We start from the raw sequence: 20,275 nt of genomic DNA, 5'->3' as shown, positions 1-20,275 counted from the left end.
CCTCCCCGAAGAACTAGCTTTATGGTCCTCAGCGACCTAAGGTTCACGATGGGGAAACTGAGGTCAAGGGTCAAGATGCTTGCCCCTGGGCTACCTGGCTGGGGACAGACACATAAGGTCTGACCCGAGTTCAGCCTGGCAGTAATCTCATAGGAAGGTACAGGGGGAGTTTGAGCTCACAAACCGATCTTGGGTCTAAGGTTCTGGGTTTTCATGAGCAGCACAGTTGGGGACAAGGAACAGTAACATGGCCTTTCCTGATTCCCAGAAGCTCCTGCTCCACCTCCTGACCACAGACCACAGCCCCGGAACAACTTTCTGGGTTAAACCGTTGGGTGCCTCCTGCACCTGCAGACCTCACCAGAAAGATGCCATCGTCTACAACTATGGTGCCTGGGACGGGAGGAAGCTGGCACTGCCTGGTGCTGACTACAGCGGCGGCCCTGACCCAGCTCATGTGGTTCCCTGGTGAGAACTCCAAATGGCCATTAAACCCTACCCAAGGTGACCAGGCTCCCACACAGGACACACGTGTACCCTTTTGCTGCTCAGGCAGGAGGCTGTGGCGGGATGGGGCAGCCAGCAGGGACCTCAGCCAGCTCAGGTACAAGATCGTGGAGTCTGGGCTTCCTGCCTTTTGTTTTGTTTTGTTTTTATTTTTCTATGTATTAGTGTTTTGCCTGTATGCTTGCATGCATGCAGTACCTGGAGGGACCAGAAGGTGGCATCAGAGCCCCTGAAATTTACAGTCGGTTGGAACAGCCATGTAGGTGTGGGCATTAGAATCTAAGTCCTCAGTGAGAGTAAATAACGGGCCATTTCTCCAAGCTTCCTATTTAAAAAAAAAAAAAAAACAAACCATACATTTATGTTTATTTATTTATTTTGAGAGGGTACATGTCTACAGTGCTTGTCATAACTTGCAGGGGTCAATTCTGTCCTTCTACCATAGGGGTCCTTGGGATTGAACTCAGGTTGTCAAGATTGGTAGCAAGTGCCTTGCCTACTGAGCCGTCTCACTGGCCCAAAGGGTCTCCTAGTCTCACTCTTTCATATCTGCCTATCTATCTATCTATCTATCTATCCACCCATCCATCCATCTATCCATCCATGTCTGTCTCTCTGTGTGTTTGCTTCAAGACAGGGTTTCTCTGTGTAGCCCTGGCTGTACTGGAACTCACTCTGTAGACCAGGCTGGCCTTGAACTCATAGCATTGGGATTAAAGGCATGGCTACCACTTGACCCCCTCCATCTCTCTTAAGTAAAGTGGGTTTCTTGTGGTCCGGGCACCTTGAAATAGCTGTGCAGCTGAAAAGGGGAATCACCTTGAATTCCTGATCCTTCTGCCTCCACTTCCAGAGTTCTGAAATAACAGGCCTGTACTGCCACACCACGCTTATGTGGTGCTGAGGGTGGTTAGGACTGCCTTTGTCTCTCTCTATCTCCGTGTCTCTGTCTCTCTCTCTCTCACACACACACACTCACACATACACACACACACACTTAGGTGAGGTCTCATCATGTAGCCCTGGCTGGCCTGTAACTCTCCATGGAGACCAGGATGACTTTGAACCCACAGAGATCCTCCTGCCTCTGCTTCCTGGAGGCCTCCCTCTATGTTTGCCCTTCCTCTCAGCCCAGCCTCCACCCCTACTCCCTTCCTGGGCTGTGCTCCATCGCCCTTGAGCTACCTGTCCTTGCCTCTCACATTGCCCCGCCTCTTCCAGGTTGCTGTGGGTCCTACATTGTTGGAGGCCACGAGGTAACGCCACATTCCCGGCCCTATATGGCCTCGGTGAGCTTCGAGGGCCATCACTACTGCGGAGGCTTCCTGTTCCATACCCATTGGGTGGTGTCAGCTGCCCATTGCTTCAGTGACAGGTGACATGCTGGGGCTACTGAGGGATAGACTTAAGGCCATCAGGAAGCCAGGATGTGACACAGACAGGACTGACTCTCTACCCCCACCCCCGGGCACTTCTGGTGATAACAAACATAATAACTATGATCATCTCCAACACAAGCAACGTGGTGTGCTGCTGTTTGGCCTCACGCTGTCGGGAGAGCAGCACAGTAGGGATTCCAGCTACCCAGAATCCCTACTGGGTCGGGGACGGAAACTGAAGCTCAGTTTTAGCTACAGTCTGGAACCACGTCTCCATAGACAGACAGACAGACAGACAGACAGACAGACAGTTAGTTATAGGGTTGTAGTGAAATAGTAGAGGCCTTAACTGGAGTGTGGCTCAGGGATGGAGCCCCACATAGAATCCCCAAGTGAGAGTCTGGGGGTGTTGCCCATTGGTGGAGCCCTTGTCTAGAGTCTCTCAGTGAGGGGTTGGGGGTGTGGCCAGGTAGATCGCTTGCTTAGTGAGAAGTATGAGGTTTTTAGTTCTTTTTAAAGATTTATTTATTTATTTTAAATTCTTTTTATTTTTAAAGATTTATTTATTTATTTATTTATTTATTTTATGTACGTGACTACATTGTTGTTTTTTTGTTTGTTTGTTTTTTTGTTTTTTTGTTTTGGTTTTTCGACACAGGGTTTCTCTGTGTAGCCTTGGCTGTCTTGGAACTCACTCTGTAGACCAGGCTGGCCTCGAACTCAGAAATCCACCTGCCTCTGCCTCCTGAGTGCTGGGATTAAAGGCGTGTGCCACCACTGCCTGGCTGTTTATTTATTTTTATGTACATGAGTACACTGCTGCTCTCTTCAGACACACTAGAAGAGGGCCCTGGATCCCATTACAGATGTTTGGTTGCTGGGAATTGAACTCACGACCTCTGGAAGAACAGTCAGTGGTCTTAACTGCTGAGTCATCTCTCCAGCCTGGGAGGTTTTTAAGTTTTATACTCAGTGCTACAAAATAGTATGATGGAATTAAGAATTATAACAAATAAGGTTGTATTGTGTTCAATTTAAGCTTATTCTTATAACTCTGGAAGTTAATACTGGAGGACTGGAGTTTGCCTGGCCAGGGTGGGGTTGTATGACCTCATGACTTCAGGGCAGCCTTGGTGACTTTGCTCCTCTTGTTGGCCTGCAGGGACCCCTCCACTGGGCTGGTGGTGCTGGGGGCCCACGCACTGCTCACCCCGGAGCCCACACAGCAGATATTTAGCATTGCAGCTGCTGTCAGCCATCCTGATTTCCAGCCTGCCACACAGGCCAACGATATCTGCCTGCTAAGGGTGAGCTGGGCTGCAGCAGGGTGATTGCTAAGAGTGAGCTGGTCAGGGCCTGTCTGATTTCTGAGTTTATTCATTTCATTTACTTGTGGGTCTGGGAATGAACTTTTTCTTTTCCTTTCCTTTCCTTTTCTTTCTTTCTATGTTTTCTTTTTCTTTTCTTTTTGAGGCAGGGTCTCGCTATACAGCTCTGGCCATCCTGAAGCACTCTATAGACCAGGTTGGACTCAAACTCACAGAGATCTGCCTGCCTTTGCCTCTCCAGTACCACCACAACCAGCCTGGACCCTTTTCTTGCACGCTAGGAAAAGGCTCTGCTATGAGCTCATGCCTGGGTCCCTGAATCCTGTCATCCATCTGTACTGCCTTAAGCCCTCCATGCTCCCACCTGTCAGAACAAAAACCAAAGCCAAGAACCCCTGGGTTCTGTTTCTCTAGGGTGCATCTTTCTCAGAGCTGGCCTACAGGTACCTTTGCAAGCCCTCCGTGAACTGTGGGCTTCAGGGTGTGGTGGTTTTTTGTTTTTGTTTTTGTTTTTGGACAAAACAGGAGAGAATGAGGGTTTCCACAGCCAGAGGCTGGGGGTAGGACCCTTTAGAGTCACCTGACCCCCAGTACAAGTGAAGAAACTGAGGCCGGGAAATGGGGAAACTGAGGTAGAGGTGTATAGAGATGTGCTTGAGTCTGGTCATTTTTTTCTACACCCTCCAGCTGAGTGGCAGGAGACCCGGCAGAGGCCCCTGGCAGTCACCCAGCAAAGCTACACAGCTAACTGGGTACACAAGGGTCCCCGAGGTGCCTGTTTGCACTGCGGAGTTTCGGGGGCCTCCTGAAGGAAGCCATGTCCAAATTGAGGCTCAATGGGAAGGTGCTCCAGCTGGGAAACTCTCAAGGAGGTTGGAATCACCGGTGAGCTAGGAGCCTTCACCCCAAGGACAAGGGGAGTTATGGAGGGCTGAGAAGCGTGGAGGACTCTGAGAGATGAGGTGGAAGGTCATATCCCTGGTCCATGATGGAGCTGCCTAGTGTGGTTGGAGGCAGTGTCTAATGGCGGGTGGACCACAGCTGTTACTGATTCCAGACACCATAAGGACACTAAGGTGCGAGAGTGAGTAGCACTGAATCTAGCATTCTTTCTGCAGTTGAATGGCTCTGCTGTCCTGGGCCCCGCTGTGAGGCTGTTAAGATTGCCGCGGAGAGGTGCTAAGCCACCCGCAGCGGGCACGCGTTGCCACGTATCTGGCTGGGGCTTCGTGTCTGACTTTGAGGAGCCTCCGCCTGGGCTGATGGAAGTCGAGGTGCGCATACTGGATCTGAGTGTCTGCAACAGCTCCTGGCAGGGCCAGCTGAGTTCTGCCATGCTCTGCACTCACAGTGGGGACCGCCGGCGACGTGGTTTCTGCTCGGTATGATTCCACACCCTGCTTGCTTACTAAATGGGAAAACCGAGGCACCCAAAAAGGGTCAGAGCTGGAAGTAAGCTACCTTTGAGAACGGAGTCCCATTAATGTTTGATTGGATGGAGAAATTGAGGCCCAGGAAAGTGAAGGGTGATTGAGAGTCATACAGAGTTACTTTCATTTCTGCAGCCTGTATATATCCTGCACAAAAATGCCCAGGAGATGTATGTCTAAACATACGAGGCACGTCCAGTAGGGGGCGCAACAGATATCGCTCCCAGGCCTGGGGTCCTAAAAGATGACATAGCAATTTCTTTTCTTTCTTTCTTTCTTTCTTTCTTTCTTTCTTTCTTTCTTTCTTTCTTTCTTTCTTTCTTTCTTTCTTTCTCTCTCTCTCTCTCTCTCTCTCTCTCTCTCTCTCTCTCTTTCTTTCTTTCTTTCTTTCTTTCTCTATCTCTTTCTTTCTTTAAAAAAGATTTATTTACACTGTAGCTGTCTTCAGATGGCCAGAAGAGGATGTCAGATCTCATTAAGGGGTGGTTGCTGGGATTTGAACTCAGAACCTTAGGAAAAGCAGTCAGTGCTCTTACCCACTGAGCCATCTCACCAGGCACCAACATAGCAATTTCTACATAGCAATTATGACAGTGATGCCAGTCAGTGAGTTGGGTTTTTTAGGCTAAATACTGAGGAACACTAACAGTACCACCTAGAGACTTAAGGAGAACTTCAGCTCCCTGGGGAGACGCACCGGAAGGCTATCGCACAAAGCTATGTAGGCTATGCGTTGCTCAAAGACCACTTACCTGTCTGCTTATAAGAGACTCCTTTAGGGAGGCAAGGACACAAGACCCCAAGAACAACTCTTAACCTCAAACTTTTTTCACTCCAGGCAGATTCTGGGGGACCCTTGGTCTGTGGAAGACGGGCCCATGGCCTTGTATCTTTCTCAGGCCTCTGGTGTGGTGACCCCAAGACCCCAGATGTCTACACTCAAGTGTCAGCGTTTGTGACCTGGATCTGGGACGTGGTTCGGGCAAGTTCATCCCCTGGTTCACTCTGTGAGGGCTGTTTGAATTTCAGCCCTCTACTGGGGCAGAGATGAATAGCAACCTGTGCCCATTGGCTCACATCTGGAGTATTCCATGGCTTGGGACTTGGGCTACAGGCATTCATCCTAAATGAACAGCTGTACCGAGGGTTGACTACCTAGGTACATGGCTTATGGCTTGATATGTGGGCAACTCCAGCCGCTGCCCTTAATCCACAGTCACCCTTGTAACCAAGACCCACTATGCTGCCCCCTCCTGAAGTCATCGCTTCTGGGTGGCTCCCGGGCCTTTGTACCTGCTCTATCCCCTATGGATCATGACAAACTCCACTAACACAGACAGGGACTGATATATGTAGTGAGGACAAAAATCCAAAAAGTCCTAACTCCACTCCTGGCAACAGCCTCAGTGTAACAGCTGTCTTATTGCCTATCATTCCTCCTGGTCTGAGGTCAACCCTTCGCTCTGGAGCCCCAGACAAGGTGCCATTTAAAGCCCTCTTACCCCATACCTCCGGGACCCCAGAGGGCGCACTTCCTTTCCCTCCCATCCACTCTGCTCGACGTTTCCCAGGGATTCTTGAACGCGTGCCACATGTCTCTGAAAGCTTTCATGGATTGTCCCACGCTCCACTCTAGTCCCAGGTTCAGAGGAAGGAGGCAGAAAACACATGGTGGTTTCTATAGTCTTTTATTTCCTTGGTGAGGCAGAACTCCAAGGTAAGAGAGGCTACCATAGCTCCCTGTTAAGGACACTTTGAGGGACATTACAAGAAAGGCACAGCTGAGAACTGGAGGGTGGCGAGAAAGACCCTGGCAACTCCTCGCCCCCAAACTGGAGGGTTGTGCACCTTCCCATGGTCTTCTGTTGTGGTCTGACATCTTGGCTTCCTTTTTAAGTTTTGTATAAGCCCAGGCTGGCCTTGAACTCACAATGTGGCCAAGGATGAACTTGAACTCCTGATCCCCTTGCCTCTACTTTCCAAGTACTGGGACGGCAGGCCTGAGTCAACGTGTCTGTTTACGTGGTGCTGGGGACGGAGCCCGGGCTCGGAGAACACTAGAAAAGCACTCTGCCTAATGCACCGCAGCTCCCGCCTTGGCTTCCAGGAAGGCACTTGTGGGTGTGGGCAGGTTTCAGCGGCAGCTGTCAGGGTGAAGGGTGAGCAGTCTAGCCCCAAACAGCATCTGACTGTTGTCACCACCTGCAGCTCGGCTTGGGGACGAGTGGGGCTGGTGGGGAACTGGGCAAAAGCTAATGTGGGTGTCCAGGGAACAGGGCAATGGGTGCTAGAGTGACTCTGGGTGCTCTGGGCACAGTGAATCCTGCTGTCCACTGGCTGTCCTGGGCCTGTGAGTCAGCCAGAGCCCAATGTTTCTACCAGGTCCCACCCAGAGTGGACCGAACAGGAATGAGCCCAGTGTTTCTCTGACCTGGTGATGCCCGCTCTGGTCTGAGGCCAGCCATATGCAAACACCAACTCATCGGCTGTGCCCTGACATAGCTCCAGCCTAGAACGCAGGTGGGGAGATCAAAGCAGGGGGGTCTCCATGAAGCTGCCCTCCCTGGGCACCAGTTGTCTGGGGTTCTAACTTTGATCCCAGTACCTGGTGATGGCACATACCAACTCTTATAAAAAAAAATCTCCCTTCAGTTCTTGTGATACGTGCTCAGGATCCCAGGGGATCCCCAAGTGGTTCCAGGCCAGGTTTGGGGAATGTCTATGTGACATAAATTAGAATCTTTTTCTGTAACAATAAATAAAATCGGGATGACCTCAAATGCCAGGCCCAGTGGCTGCAGCTCACACGAAGTTCTCTTCCTCCTCTGCTAGTACTTTGGGGCCACCTACAGGTATGAAGGCAACAGTAAGCATGGCGCACCGCCCCTTGGGGGATCAGATGCCCAGACCCACCCACATCTCTCACCTGTGCAGATGCCTGGGTGCCGAACCCCAATGGAGCGGCCCAGGAAGCAAGTGGCCTGGCGCAGGTGACATGATGAGATGTAGGTAACGTTGTTGTTGCCACAGAGTTCTTGGCCGGGGTTGGAAGGTACCGGGCAGGGCGCAGCGCGACACACCACACAGTGTGCGCTGCCGGTCTGATCCACAAGGCACGACTGGGGACGCGGGCACACTACCTGAGCGCAAGACTCTGAAAGTCCGAGAGAGAGTGGGTCAGGTTCAGGATGGTGTCTCCTCCCTGTGAGTCCTGCTACCCTCAGACAAGGACTCTGCCCGAAAGCCCCACTCCTAGGACATAAACGCACCGCCACTCCTCGAGTCCTGCCCTGGGATACTAGCCCCTCCCTATTGTCAAGATCTACTAGAATGCAAGCACCACTTATCTCTGTTAAGCCCCGCCCCAGAACAAAGCCCCTTCAAGTGTTAAACCCTGTCCCCAGAGAAGTCCCGCCCCCAGAATGACAGCCTCACTCAGCTGTCAATCCCTGCCCCAAGCTCCACCCATCAGGTTGCCCTCATGGCCACACCCACATTCTCTCCCTCCTCAGTCCATCACAAGCCTCTTCCCGTGGCTGCACACCTTCTCCCGCGCGTCAGCACTTGTAAGGGCACGCTGGCCCGCAGGGCACACCCTGCCGCGCACAGCCTTGCTCCTGGACACGCCCGAGAGTTGGCGCTAAACGGGGGCTCCGACTCGATCTTTGCAGCCTGCCTTCTTTGGTTCGCACCTGATCCACAGTTTCGCATAACCCTGCCCCTCCCTCAGGCCCCACCCCTAGCATCAGCAACAAGTAGGGTCCTTAAAGTGCAACCAGCGTGGCCCTGCCCCTTCTACAGGCTAGGTGGGGACTTGGACAACAACCGGATAGGCTCCGCCCCTGCATAATCACACCTTCCCCTAGGCTCCGCCCCTCAGCCGGCCTTACCTTGGTCTTGCTATTTGCCAGGCCCCGCCCTCTCTAGACTCCGCCCCTCGGCCGGCCCTATCTTTTCCCAGGCTCCGCCTTTCCCAGCCCTGAGATGCCTCCCTGTCCTCCCCTTCCTAGCCCCGCCCCCAGGTCCTGCCAGATTCCTTGGCCCCGCCCCCGCGTCCCGCCCCTCCACGGCCACAGCTCTTACTTTGACAGCGGCCGCGATACATGACGCGCAGGTCTGGGTGTCCGCGACAGCGCGCGGTACGCAGTTCGCATTCGTCCCTGTAGGTGGCGCCATCAGAGCCGCAGACCTGGAAGCCCGCGGGAAGCCCCTCGCAATTGGGCATGCACTCGCAGTGTGGACGGCCCCCCAGCATGCGGCACGCCTTGCCGGGGCCACACTCCACTCCGTCGCAGGTATCTGAGGACACAGAGTACACACGAGTGGGGTTCCCACATGTCACTGGAGTCCAGGCGCACCGTGATGCACAATTAATTACTGGGTGCATCCATTGCTGGTTTCCACTAGGACCTCCCCAAAGAGGCATGGGGGAGAGGTTCGTCCACCCCCCGCACATCCTTATGTCTCAGGTGGGGAAACTGAGGCTCGCCTAGACATTCTTGTGTTGGCGTTTCTACCTAGCTACACACTCATTTGTTCTTTTGAGATGGCCTCAAGTAGCCTAGGCTACTCAAACTTGCTTTGTAGCCAGGGCTGGCCCTAAACTCTTGATTATCCAGGATCTGAGGAGACCCACATTACAGGGTTACACCTGGGTACCCCCCAGAGGGCCCACCCACCATACATCTGGAACTGACTTTAGGAAATCAAAGAAAAGGGAGGGGGCAAACTCCCATCCCCAGTCCCCAGGACCAGAGGCTGGGAGGGCGGACAATCAGGCCCTCAAGCCCCAGACAGGCCTTTCTTGAAATCCCTCCCCTTCCCAGAAGCCAGAGGAGGAGGGGAGTGTGGCAATGGGCTCTGGACCACACAGCCAGGCTGATGGGAGATTAATCCTACCCTGAGGCCAATGCAGGCTCCCTCCCTATCCTCCTAACCCTGAGGGTCTGCAGCCCTACCTGGCTTCCTCCTGGGTAAGCTGCCTGATGTCACTCCTACCTCTAGAGACTAACCCTAGACCCAGTACACTCTTCTGTATGGGCTCCACTCAGCAAACTCCTAATTATCACCCCAACCCTAGAGCTCATGCCTGCTCCCCCCAAATCCTTCCCACCAGTCTCTCAGGGTGCCTGCCAGTTCAGCCCTGAGCACAGAGAAGCCAGGGGTGCTCTCTGTCACCTGGACTGTTACTCATTCATCTCAGCAGGGATGCGGGTGGCGTGCTCAGAATAAAGCACAGATAGATACCCCAGGCATATTAGCCATGTAAAATGTGTGGTGCTCAGGGCCCTGTGAGGGTAACAGTTTGGACACAGCCTGAGTGCCAGGTAAGGATTTAAGGCTAAGTTCCTCCCCACCAGGTGAGGTAGGACGCAGGTTAGGGGCTTGACATGATGAAACCAGGGGGTTTCTCAGAGCCTCCACAAGCCATGGGCCCCAGGGTCCCCTCCCCAGTGCCCCATTCACTCTGGGTCTTGTCCGCCATCAGGAGCCCCCGCGGCTTCACCTTTGCAGGGGAGGCAGTGGACGAGGCCCAGGAACCCTAGCAGGCTGATTTTATTGCCTGGGTGGGTGAAGTTGGACCAGGCAGTGTTGATGTTGCCTGAAGCGCAGCACTCCTCCCGGCTGACGCGTGTCTTCAGCACCAGACTGCAGGTGGCCTCTCTGCCCTGTTGGAGCCAGCACACACCACCTATTGGGAAGGAGGAGGAGGAGGAATGGGGAGGCTCCAGACCCCATCTCTACCTAAGAATTATCCCTGTGCATGTTCTTTGTGGAACAAACTCCCAACTAACCCCCAACACCTCAGATCTAATTCCCCCGGCCAATTCAGAGATGTCCATAGCCATCCTGAATGCCCTGTACAGGAAGAAGGGGCAGAAAGCCACAGCTGTGGCTCGAGCTCTTCTGTGGAGGGAACCCTTCTCCTCTGAGCCGCACCCGAGTGCTCCACCACCAACTCCCGCCTGGCCTCCAGGCCTGAGAACTGGCACCCTGCCCAGCCCCTTCAAATGCCAGGCGCTCGGCATGTGAGGGTCTGTGGGCCTGCACTGGCTTCCCGCCTCTGCCCTCTGTCTAGACAGTGCCCAGGACAGCCGAGCCCCCGGCCTGCAGCCCCCCCTCGCCTGACCCGCCTCTTACTCACTCCAACTGGGGAACATTCCCTCTGCGTGAGCTCACTCCCCTGGGACAGGGACAGGGTATGCGGCCCTAGGGGAGGGGGCTTGGCTCCCTTGGAGGCCAGCAGCCCTGCCTGGCTAGTAGGGGCTAGAACACAGAACCTTTGGTTTTCTTCACCCTTAAGTGAAGACAGCCGCACACCCCCCACCCCCATCAGAACTCATTGTTGCTCAAGAGACACTGCTGAATGCCTTCCATGAACTGGGCCCCAGCACCTCAGCAAAGGCTTTACAAAAAGGGAGACTGAGGCTGGAGCACTCCCGGCCAGATGCAGGTATACCATTCTACCTGAGGCATCTCATCCAGAGACTCCTGAAACCCTCTGCCTAAGTGGCAATAGCAGGGCCAGCCACCCAGAGATATCGCTCTAGGGCCTACGGAGCCACCTACCACATCACTTAAAAGGTTCATGACCCTGGGCCTCAGTTTACCTATCCTGAAAACGGGGAAGAAAAAGTACCCACAAGCTTTGGCTGTTCTGTGGACTCATGGGAAAGCACGTAAACAGTAAGAGCTCAATAAATAAATGTCAGTCCTCTTTTGAGGCTGGAGGCGTGGAGTCCCGCATTCGCCCACCCAGCCAGAGCACACCCCAGACATCCCCCTGCCGCATTCCTCAGGCCACGTGGGTGGCCCGCTCGCCCGCCCCTTCCGCCCAGCCCCACTCACCGGGCACAGAATCCCCCGAGCCCATCACGGCGCCCACGGATCCCACCGTCCAGACCAGGGTTCCCCAAAGCAGCGGCCACAGTGCCCCAGAACGCATGGCGAGTGTTGGGCAGCAGCGGGGACTCAGCGAGTGCAGACGCCTCGGCCTATAAAAGCCCAGGGCGGGCGGGGCCGGCGGCGGGCGGGGCGGGGCGCAGCGGGACGGACGTGTCCCCGAGGCGCAGGGCCCGGGCCTGCGCGGGGGTGGCCACCGGGGGCAGGCCGTGTCCCATCTGGGAACCAGACAGTTGTCTAGGAAGAACAGTCCACAATGGGGTCAGGTCACAAAGTGTGTCCTGGAGGGCTTGTCCTGGGAGGTGGACACCTCCAGGTGTCTGTCCAGTGTTCCTTTGGGGATCTCTGGGGTGCAGGTGAGAAGCCCCACCTGGGCTAAGCGGGGCACTGAGGTTACCATCTGGTCTCTTTAGTCTCTCGCCTAACCTTCACCCTGACAGTACCCACGGTTGCAAAGAGTGTCCCCATGCTGTTCCAAACTGTTTGAAGACTCATACCTACCATTCTAGCCTTTGGAGGCTGAAGCAGGAGGATTGCTGTGAGTTTGAGGCCAGCTAGGGCTTCAGAGTGCATCAAACTAAAGTTGAGGTTGTCTGTAGCTAGCTCCGTGGGAGCTAGAGTGCTCCCCCAGCACGCACAGGTCCTGAAATCTACCGGCAAGATGGTGCACACCTGCCATTCCAGCTCTAAGGAGGTAATGGCTGGTGGATTAAGAGTTCAAGGACATTCTCAGCTATACAGGGAATTCAAGGCTAGCCTGGGCTACCCCAGACCCTGACTCAAAAAGGAGAAACGAAGCCAAACCCAGAGTTTAGAGGATGGCTCAGGGGTTAAGACTGATTGCTACAGAGACAGGAAGACCTGGGTTCAAATCTCCAACACCCATGTAAAAAGCCAATGTGGGGCAAGGATGCCTGTAATCCCAGGAATGTGGGGGTGGAGACAGGAGGATTGCTGCGGCTTGCTGGTCACCTAACTCCACTTCAGTGAGAGACTCTTGTCTCAAAGGAATAAGGCCAAATGTGAGAGAGGGGACATCTGATATCTTCTGGCCTCTGTGAATGGGTATGTGCACATAGACCACACACACCCAAGGAAAAAAACATCAGGCAGGAGTTGTAACTCAGAATCCCAGCACTTATGGGGGCCACAAATTCGAGTTCAATCTGGTTTACAGAGAGAGCACAAGCCAGAAAGACTCTGTCTAAGAAACAGAATGGAGGCTGGAAAGATGGCTCAGTTAAGAGCACTGACTGCTCTTGCAGAGGTCCTGAGTTCAATTCACACATGGTGGCTCACAACCATCTGTAATGTCCTCTTCTGGTGTGTCTAAAAACAGCAGCGTTGTACTCACATACATAAAATAAATAATCTTAAAAAAAAAAAAAAAGAAGGGCTGGAGAGATGGCTCAGAGGTTAAGAGCACTGGCTGCTCTTCCAGAGGTCCTGAGTTCAATTCCCAGCAGCCACATGGTGGCTCACAACCACCTGTAATGGGATCTGACGCCCTCTTCTGGTGTATATGAAGACAGCAACAGTGTACTTACATATAATAAATAAATATTTTTTTTAAAAAAGAAATACTTTGAGGAAACAGGATGGGCTAGTTCAGTGGTCTGGCTTGGTGGTCTACACTTCTCTTCCCCAGCTCTTGGGAGACAGAGGCAGGCATATCTCTGTGAGTTCAAGGCCATCCAGAATTACACCTTGAGACCCTGCCTCAAAATAACCATCAGAACAAAAAGATGTCTCGGAGGGTAAAGGCACTAGCAGCCAGGCCTGTCGACTTGAGTTGATCCTAGGGACGCAGGGATGAGTACTCATGTGGTTGGTGGGAGACCTGACTCCTGCGGGTTGTCCCTTCTGACCCCATAGCTAGCTGTGACACATGCAGACTTGAAAGGCCTCTTCTCCCCTTCCTTCCTGGTAGGATGCCCACCTCTGGCATCACAGATAGACCTTAGGCACCATGGGACTTGCACGGCTGAGGCAGTGTATCCCACAGCCCGTGGGGTGACACTGGCACGCGTCTGGCTGGGGACTTGTCTCTTAGACCCAGAACTTCCTATGGAGGCCTCCAAAGTAGTTAGGTCACCATCCCTTCAAACACCCTTGGGTCTATGGGTTCTCTCATGGATTTGAGATATTTAGTCGACAAACCACAGTGTTGGGAAATCTCAGTGACGGAGGCTGACCTACTCCTGTCTTCACACAGCTCATGATTTAGACAACAATATATAAATAAAGGCCTGGAGAGGTGGCTCGGGAGTTAAGAGTAGTGGCTGCTCTTTCAGAGAGCTGGGGTTCAGTTCCTAGCACCCATGGAGCGGTTGCAGGGGATCTGCCGCCCTCTTCTGCCCCCCTCAGGTACTGCATACACATGGTGCACAGACATGCACCCATACATATAAAGTAAGTCTATTTTTAAAACACACAGATAAATTAATTTATAACTGGAAAATATGGGTGATGGTGCACTGGGTTTTCTGAGACCATCCTCCCCCATCCTTCCATCCACTCCAGACCCCTTCAGGGGACATCTTCCCTGTCTTGGCATGACATAGTGGAGCCCCAGCAGATCCACAGACTGCAGAAACCATCTTTTCTCTCACTATCCAGTGCAAGTGAGGGAGGATACTGACCTGGCCCTGGTCCCTGGCAGTCCCCCAAGGATGCTCCTAGGTTGGGGCAGGGCACAGGACCCTGTGTTCTCACCAGGACCTTGCAGGAGAGGGTGGAGGGGGTGGACAGCACTGACCTTGGCCAAGGCCTGACCCCTCACACTGGACTACCGCGGCCTGGGCTGGGTGAATCAAAGGACCATTGTGTGGTTGGCATGGGTTCAAGTCCCCTCTTTGTCCTGCTCCCACGTACTAGGAACCCATGAGTTCCCCAGGGACACCCTTGGCACAACTGGTCCCAGCTCAGCCTCCTCTCTCCTCTCCCCTGCTGCCCACTTCCTACAGCAAAGCTCTCAGAGTCAGGTGTTCTGGGCCACGCCCCAGGATGTCTGCTCAGCTTCCGAAGAGTCCCTCTCACCCAGACTCAGGAGCACAGAGGAAGTGACAGGCCATGACCCCTGACAGCCAGAGGCTCCTAGACCATGAAGCCACGCTTAGGACCAACAGAAGAGGTCATCGCTGACTGACCAGAGACCTGTGTGGACGTGCTTGTTTGCGTGGAGGCCAGGGGCCAGGCCCACATCCAACTGCTTTCCACCTTATGTTTTGAAATGGGGTTTCTCACTGGTCATTAACTTAGCTATACTGTTGGCCAGGAAGCCCCAGTGACCACCCTGTGTTTACAGCCCCAGCACTGGAGTATAGCTACACAGCTAGCTTTTTCCATGGGTAACAAAGGTGCTGGTCTTCATATCCTCGCCTTCATCTCATTATGATGTAACCGTCCTGTAGCCTTCATCTTGTTATGATGTAAATGTCTTGTAGCTCAAGTGGGTCTGGGACTCAGGATCCTTCTGCTACAATGAGGCACAAAGAAATGATCTGGTGCAGTTTGAAAGTCTGAATGTTTGTGCCTCGGGTGGACATATGACAGTTTAAGTGGGGCAAACAGGACAATGACCTCTAGTTATCCAGGTCCCTAGTCCAGAATGTGGAGAATCTGTCCCTTTCTCTAGTTACAAGAAACTATAAGCTAAGGACCTTCAAAGCCTTGGGTTTGATGGCATGCAAGTAACCATACCAAGCTGAGGCAGGAAAATGACAAGTTTTGGCTAGCCTGGGCTGCCTTGGAAGACTGCAACTCAAAAAACAAATAGGACCAATCAGGTGAGTTGGCTCACACCTTTAATCCCTGTGAGTTCAAGGCCAACCTGGTCTACAGAGAGTTCTAGGTCAGCCTGAATTACATAGTGAGATCCTGCCTCAAAACAAACAAACAGGGTCGTGGCTACAGCTCAGGGTGGACTGGCAGGAAGCCCTGGGCTCCATCCCTGTCCTCCTGCTGTGCATACAACATTCAGAAAACAGAAGCAGGGAGCTCAGCAGTCCAAGGTCATCCTTGACTGTATTTTGAGTTCAAGGCCAGGCTGGCCTACAAGGAGGCCTGGCCTCTCAGTTTCTGTTTCAGATTGGGGCAGGCCCATCCCTCTTTAGCTTTCTGGGATGAAAGCCTGAGTGCACAGCTGCAGGTTGCTCCTGCCAATGGCCAGAAGCCAGCCAGGCAAGACACAGAGTCACCTGCTGTGGCATCTGAAGTCCTTATCACACCTGTGCCTGAACTCCCCCCCAGTAAGCTGGTGTTGTTAGTACATGCTAAGTTTCTGCAGCATTTCCAAAGAATTGCTCTGCATTTTATTCAAATGGAGTCTTTTTTGTTTTTTGTTTTTTTGTTTTTTGTTTTTCGAGACAGGGTTTCTCTGTGTAGCCCTGGCTGTCCTGGAACTCACTTTGTAGACCAGGCTGGTCTCGAACTCAGAAATCCGCCTGCCCCTGCCTCCCGAGTGCTGGGATTAACGGCGTGCACCACCACACCCGGCAAGTTCTTTTTTTTTTTTTTTTTTAAGATTTATTTATTTTATATATGTTAGTACACTGTAGCTGTCTTCAGACTCACCAGAAGAGATGGCTGTGAGCCACCATGTGGTTGCTGGGATTTGAAATCAGGACCTCTGGAAGAGCAGTCAGTGCTCACAACCACTGAGCCATCTCTCCAGCCCTCTAATGGAGTCTTAAGGGCACAGAGCAGTAGATTCTTAGGATTCTACAGAGCCGTGCCTGGTGGTGTGAACTCTCCAGGGTGTGGGCTGTGGTTCTCTGCAGGACATTTCAGGCCCCATTCTCTGGAAATGAGAACTTGAGGCCTTACCCCTTCAAGGAAGAAGTGATACTCAAAACCAAGTCACAGCCTAAAGGGTCTACAGTGCCTCTCCCTATGGACAACAACATGGCTCAACACCACCCACAGCTCCCTACAGACATAGCACAAAGTCTAGGTTTTCCTACCAAAGTTCCTGGCCCTTCCTGTGTGCATCCTCATAACAGCCTCTTCCCATAGCAACTCTCATGTGCCCCATATGGAACCCAATCTTACAACAAAAACAGGTCTATATAAAATCATCTGTAAAAAGTATCCCCACCCACGTGTATGTCTGTGTGTAGATATGTACATGTGGGTGCAGATACCCACAGAGGTCAGGAGAGGGTGCCAGAGCTCCCGGAGCTGGGCTTGTAGGCAGCTGTGAGCCACTAGAAGTGAGAGCCAATGAAATTATGGTCCTCTGTAAAAGTGCTTGTGTTGTTAACAGTGAGCCATCTCTTCAGCCTGAGGGAATCTGGCAGCTGCATCTGTTAGAGAGAGTTGGTCGGTCACGCTCAGGGTCAGAGGTGAGTCCTTATTCCCTCGTCAGTTAAAGACCACCGTCCCAGCAGTCATTGTCTTAGTCAGGGTTTCTATTCCTGCACAAACGTCATGACCAAGAAGCGAGTTGGGGAGGAAAGGGTTTATTTGGCTTACATTTCCATACTGCTGTTGATCACCAAAGGATGCAGGACTGGAACTCAAGCGGGTCAGGGAGCAGGAGCTGATGCAGAAGCCATGGAGGGATGTTCTTTACTGGCTTGCTTCCCCTGGCTTGCTCAGTCCACTCTCTTATAGAACCCAAGACTACCAGCCCAGAGATGGCACCACCCACAAGGGAACCTCCCCCCTTGATCACTAATTGAGGAAATGCCTTACAGCTGGATCTCATGGAGGCATTTCCCCAACTGAAGCTCCTTTCTCTGTGATAACTCCAGCTGTGTCAAGTTGACACAAAGCTATCCAGTACAGTCATCTTTCTTGCTAGTCACTAGGCAGCATGGCCATGTGGCCAGGCTCTGGCCAGTGACACGGTGGGTGGCTTCTGGGGGACCGAGTGTCTGCACAGGGCTGAGTAAAGGCACAAGCATGGCTTCTGTTTGCCGAAGTAACAAACTTGCAAAATTTATTTTCCATTTTATTCCTTGACAGTTCTGGGGACAAATCTCAGGCTTGCTGCACTGAAACCCAGTTTGTTTGGGTACTGAGAGTAACTTTTACTATATTTCCTTGGGTACAGATGTATACAGGTATGTCGGTCAAAACGTACCTGTGGAGACCAGAGAACAGTTTGCAGGAGTTAAGTTTCTTTTCTCGGAGGGTTCTCAACTGACAGGGATTTCTGCAACACTTAATCCACAGAGTCGTTTTACAGGCTCCAATTTTGTCAATTTCTGTTTTCTAACACTCAGACCCTGACCACACCCCCTCACTTAGGGGGTCCTAGGCCAGTGCTCCACCCCTCCACCCCTAAACAGTGCTTCCCTCAGCCTCCCTGGGGTTTCTAAGCAGGGGCTCTGTCTCAGAGGCCACGTCCTCGACTCTGCTTTTTAAGACATCTTCACTAAGTTGCTGCCCAGGCTGCCCTGAGCTTGAGATGCTCTGGCCCAGACTCCTAGAGTAATAAAGGAACTAGACAGTAACCTCCGGATGTCATTTGAACCCGGTTGCCTGCTTAGTGTAGAAACTGTAGGGTGGGGTGTTGAGCAGCTGAGTTCACTATGCAGAGACTGAGGCCAGAGGTGAGGGAGAGCAGGGTGAGGAGTCAGAGCCACTACACCAGATATGGCTTCTCTCAGAGAACACTTAGTCCTTCTGGGAGCAGGACACTCATCGCACAGGTACGAGAAGCCTAGTGAGAATGTGTCCTCTGCAAATGAGGGAGGGCTAAGGAAGGTAGAGCTTGCCTCTTGTGAGGTAGGAGGCTGGCAAGCCCTTGGTCTGAAGAAGGAAGAGATCCTTGCACTGAGGTTCACAGGTCCAGCCTCTGTTCCCTACCATAGAACTCCTGAAGTCTTCCCCAGTAGGCGTCAAAGACCTAGGCAGGCACCTGGGTCTCTTGTTGAGCAGAGGCTTTCAAAGCCTCCTGAGGCCTGGATATGCACTATTCCTTCTCCCATGGTCTCTTTTACCCAGCACAGAATTCACAAAGCCACCAGGTTAACAGGAAGTGGACTCCTGCAGGCTGCTAGGTCCTCTGTGCCTGGTCACTTGACCCCACGCTACAGAGCAACAGTGGATGTGAACCTGGGTGGCCACTGGCAAGCAGCAAGGTGCAGAGAGTGGTGTGTGTGTGTGTATGCGTGTGTGTATGCACACACAGCAGCTGGGATGGAGACATCTTAGTAGCCTGTGGCAGCTCCTTGTAAAAACAGTTGTTCCCATTTCTCCTAACCTTAGCCCTGGACAACGGCTGTATAGATTTCATTTGTGCATGACAGTTTTTCAGTTGGCCTTAATGTGCATAATTCTATTATATCTGACTTTCCTATTTCTTTATCCTTCTGCTCTGGTGAATTCTGTGAAACTACATGTCCCTTGATGCAATGATTCTTTTTCTTTTTCTTTTTCTTCTTTTGAGACAGGGTTTCTCTGTGTAGCCCTGGCTGTCCTGGAACTCACTTTGTAAACCAGGCTGGCCTCCAACTCGGAAATCCACCTGCCTCTGCCTCCTGAGTGCTGGAATTAAAGGCATGCGCCACCACTGCCTTTTTTTTTTTCTTTTCTTTTATTAGATATTTTCTTTATTTACATTTCAAATGCTATCCCGAAAGTTCCCCATACCCTCCCCCCACCCCTGCTCCCCTACCCACTGACTCCCACTTCTTGGCCCTGGCATTTCCCTGTACTGGGGCAAGACCAAGGGGCCTCTCTTCCCAATGATGGCCGACTAGACCATCTTCTGCTACATATGCAGCTAGAGACATGAGCTCTGGGGGTGCTGGTTAGTTCATATTGTTGTTCCTCCTATAGGGTTACAGACTCCTTCAGCTCCTTGGGTACTTTCTCTAGCTCCTCCATTGGGGACCCTGTGTTGCTGCAATGATTCTTAAACAATTAAAAATTGAGGCATGGGGGACTGGTGAGATGGCTCAGCGATTAAGAGCACTGACTGCTCTTCCGAAGGTCCTGAGTTCAAATCCCAACAACCACATGGTGGCTCACAACCATCTGTAACTAGGTCTGACACCCTCTTCTGGAGCATCTGAAGACAGCTACAGTGTACTTACATATAATAAATAAATCTTAAAAAAAAAATCGAGGCATGGGGCACAGCACAGCACAGTACAGCACACACAGCACACACAGCACAGCACAGTCCTGACGGCCCAGGTGCACACTGTGTGCTCTCATCTTGGAAACAATGTAATAACTGCACAATGGTAGTTCTGGAGTAATGCTTGACTTGCAAAAAAAGTTTGAAGAAATCATGTTTAGAAATATTAGAAAATGAAGCACAGCCATACAGAGTCCATTATCATAAAGTGAAGGGATTTACTAGGATTATGAAAAGGCATTCATATGAGAGGCACAATCATGGGATAAGGGACAAATGGAATAAGGGAATACAAACACGGGACACTTTAATTCAGAAAGGAAAAAACTATTGAAGTTATGAAATGAGTTTTGCACAACATTTGAGAGAGGTTCCTGATCTCCTTTGGATATGTATCGATAAGCAAGTATAGGATACATAAAATTATAAATTAGTAAAACTAAGTCAAAACACTGTGACTCCTGGGAGAGTCACTATGTGCAATGTGCAGAAGCAGAAAGATGGCAGAACTGCTGAGTTAAGGGTCAACTTGACGAGCCAGGCGTGGTAGCGCACGCCGTTAATCCCAGCACTCGGGAGGCAGAGGCAGGCGGATTTCTGAGTTCGAGGCCAGCCTGGTCTACAGAGTGAGTT

General features: G+C 52.1%; 2 protein-coding genes across 3 annotated transcripts; one reads left to right on the top strand and one right to left on the bottom strand.

Annotated features, from left to right (window-relative positions):
• Positions 1 to 332: 332 nt before the first annotated feature.
• On the top strand, positions 333 to 7,448 carry Prss57 (serine protease 57). 2 transcript variants are annotated; one of them, XM_021205379.1, is made up of 5 exons: positions 333 to 468; positions 1,729 to 1,882; positions 3,049 to 3,193; positions 4,333 to 4,596; positions 5,483 to 7,448. In XM_021205379.1, the coding sequence occupies exons 1-5, from the start codon at positions 369 to 371 to the stop codon at positions 5,693 to 5,695; spliced, it is 876 nt and encodes a 291-aa protein (XP_021061038.1). In that variant the 5' UTR covers positions 333 to 368; the 3' UTR covers positions 5,696 to 7,448. The 2 variants fall into 2 exon arrangements, with proteins under 2 accessions (XP_021061038.1, XP_021061039.1); XM_021205380.1 differs by having other exon boundaries at positions 387 to 468; positions 5,544 to 6,031.
• On the bottom strand, positions 6,538 to 11,612 carry Fstl3 (follistatin like 3). Its single transcript, XM_021205381.1, has 5 exons — positions 11,494 to 11,612; positions 10,151 to 10,336; positions 8,728 to 8,943; positions 7,571 to 7,798; positions 6,538 to 7,490 (listed from the first exon to the last, which is right to left on the bottom strand). Exons 1-5 carry the CDS (start codon positions 11,588 to 11,590, stop codon positions 7,447 to 7,449), a joined length of 771 nt encoding a protein of 256 aa, XP_021061040.1. The 5' UTR covers positions 11,591 to 11,612; the 3' UTR covers positions 6,538 to 7,446.
• Between the last annotated feature and the right edge of the window lie 8,663 nt (positions 11,613 to 20,275).

This window comes from Mus pahari, chromosome 9 (genome assembly GCF_900095145.1).
Source record: "Mus pahari chromosome 9, PAHARI_EIJ_v1.1, whole genome shotgun sequence".
Taxonomy (NCBI): Eukaryota; Metazoa; Chordata; class Mammalia; order Rodentia; family Muridae; genus Mus; species Mus pahari.
This window is presented reverse-complemented; position numbering and strand designations above follow the sequence as displayed.

Bases quoted from the DNA above. Each gene is read 5' to 3' on its own strand.
- Prss57 (XM_021205379.1), top strand. From the start codon at position 369: ATGCCATCGTCTACAACTATGGTGCCTGGGACGGGAGGAAGCTGGCAC. The intron at 469-1,728 runs GTGAGAACTCCA...CGCCTCTTCCAG, and splicing joins CCAGCTCATGTGGTTCCCTG to GTTGCTGTGGGTCCTACATT. The intron at 3,194-4,332 runs GTGAGCTGGGCT...TTCTTTCTGCAG, and splicing joins ACGATATCTGCCTGCTAAGG to TTGAATGGCTCTGCTGTCCT.
- Fstl3 (XM_021205381.1), bottom strand. From the start codon at position 11,590: ATGCGTTCTGGGGCACTGTGGCCGCTGCTTTGGGGAACCCTGGTCTGG. The intron at 7,799-8,727 runs GTAAGAGCTGTG...TCGGACTTTCAG, and splicing joins GTATCGCGGCCGCTGTCAAA to AGTCTTGCGCTCAGGTAGTG. The intron at 7,491-7,570 runs GTGAGAGATGTG...TCATACCTGTAG, and splicing joins GCACCCAGGCATCTGCACAG to GTGGCCCCAAAGTACTAGCA.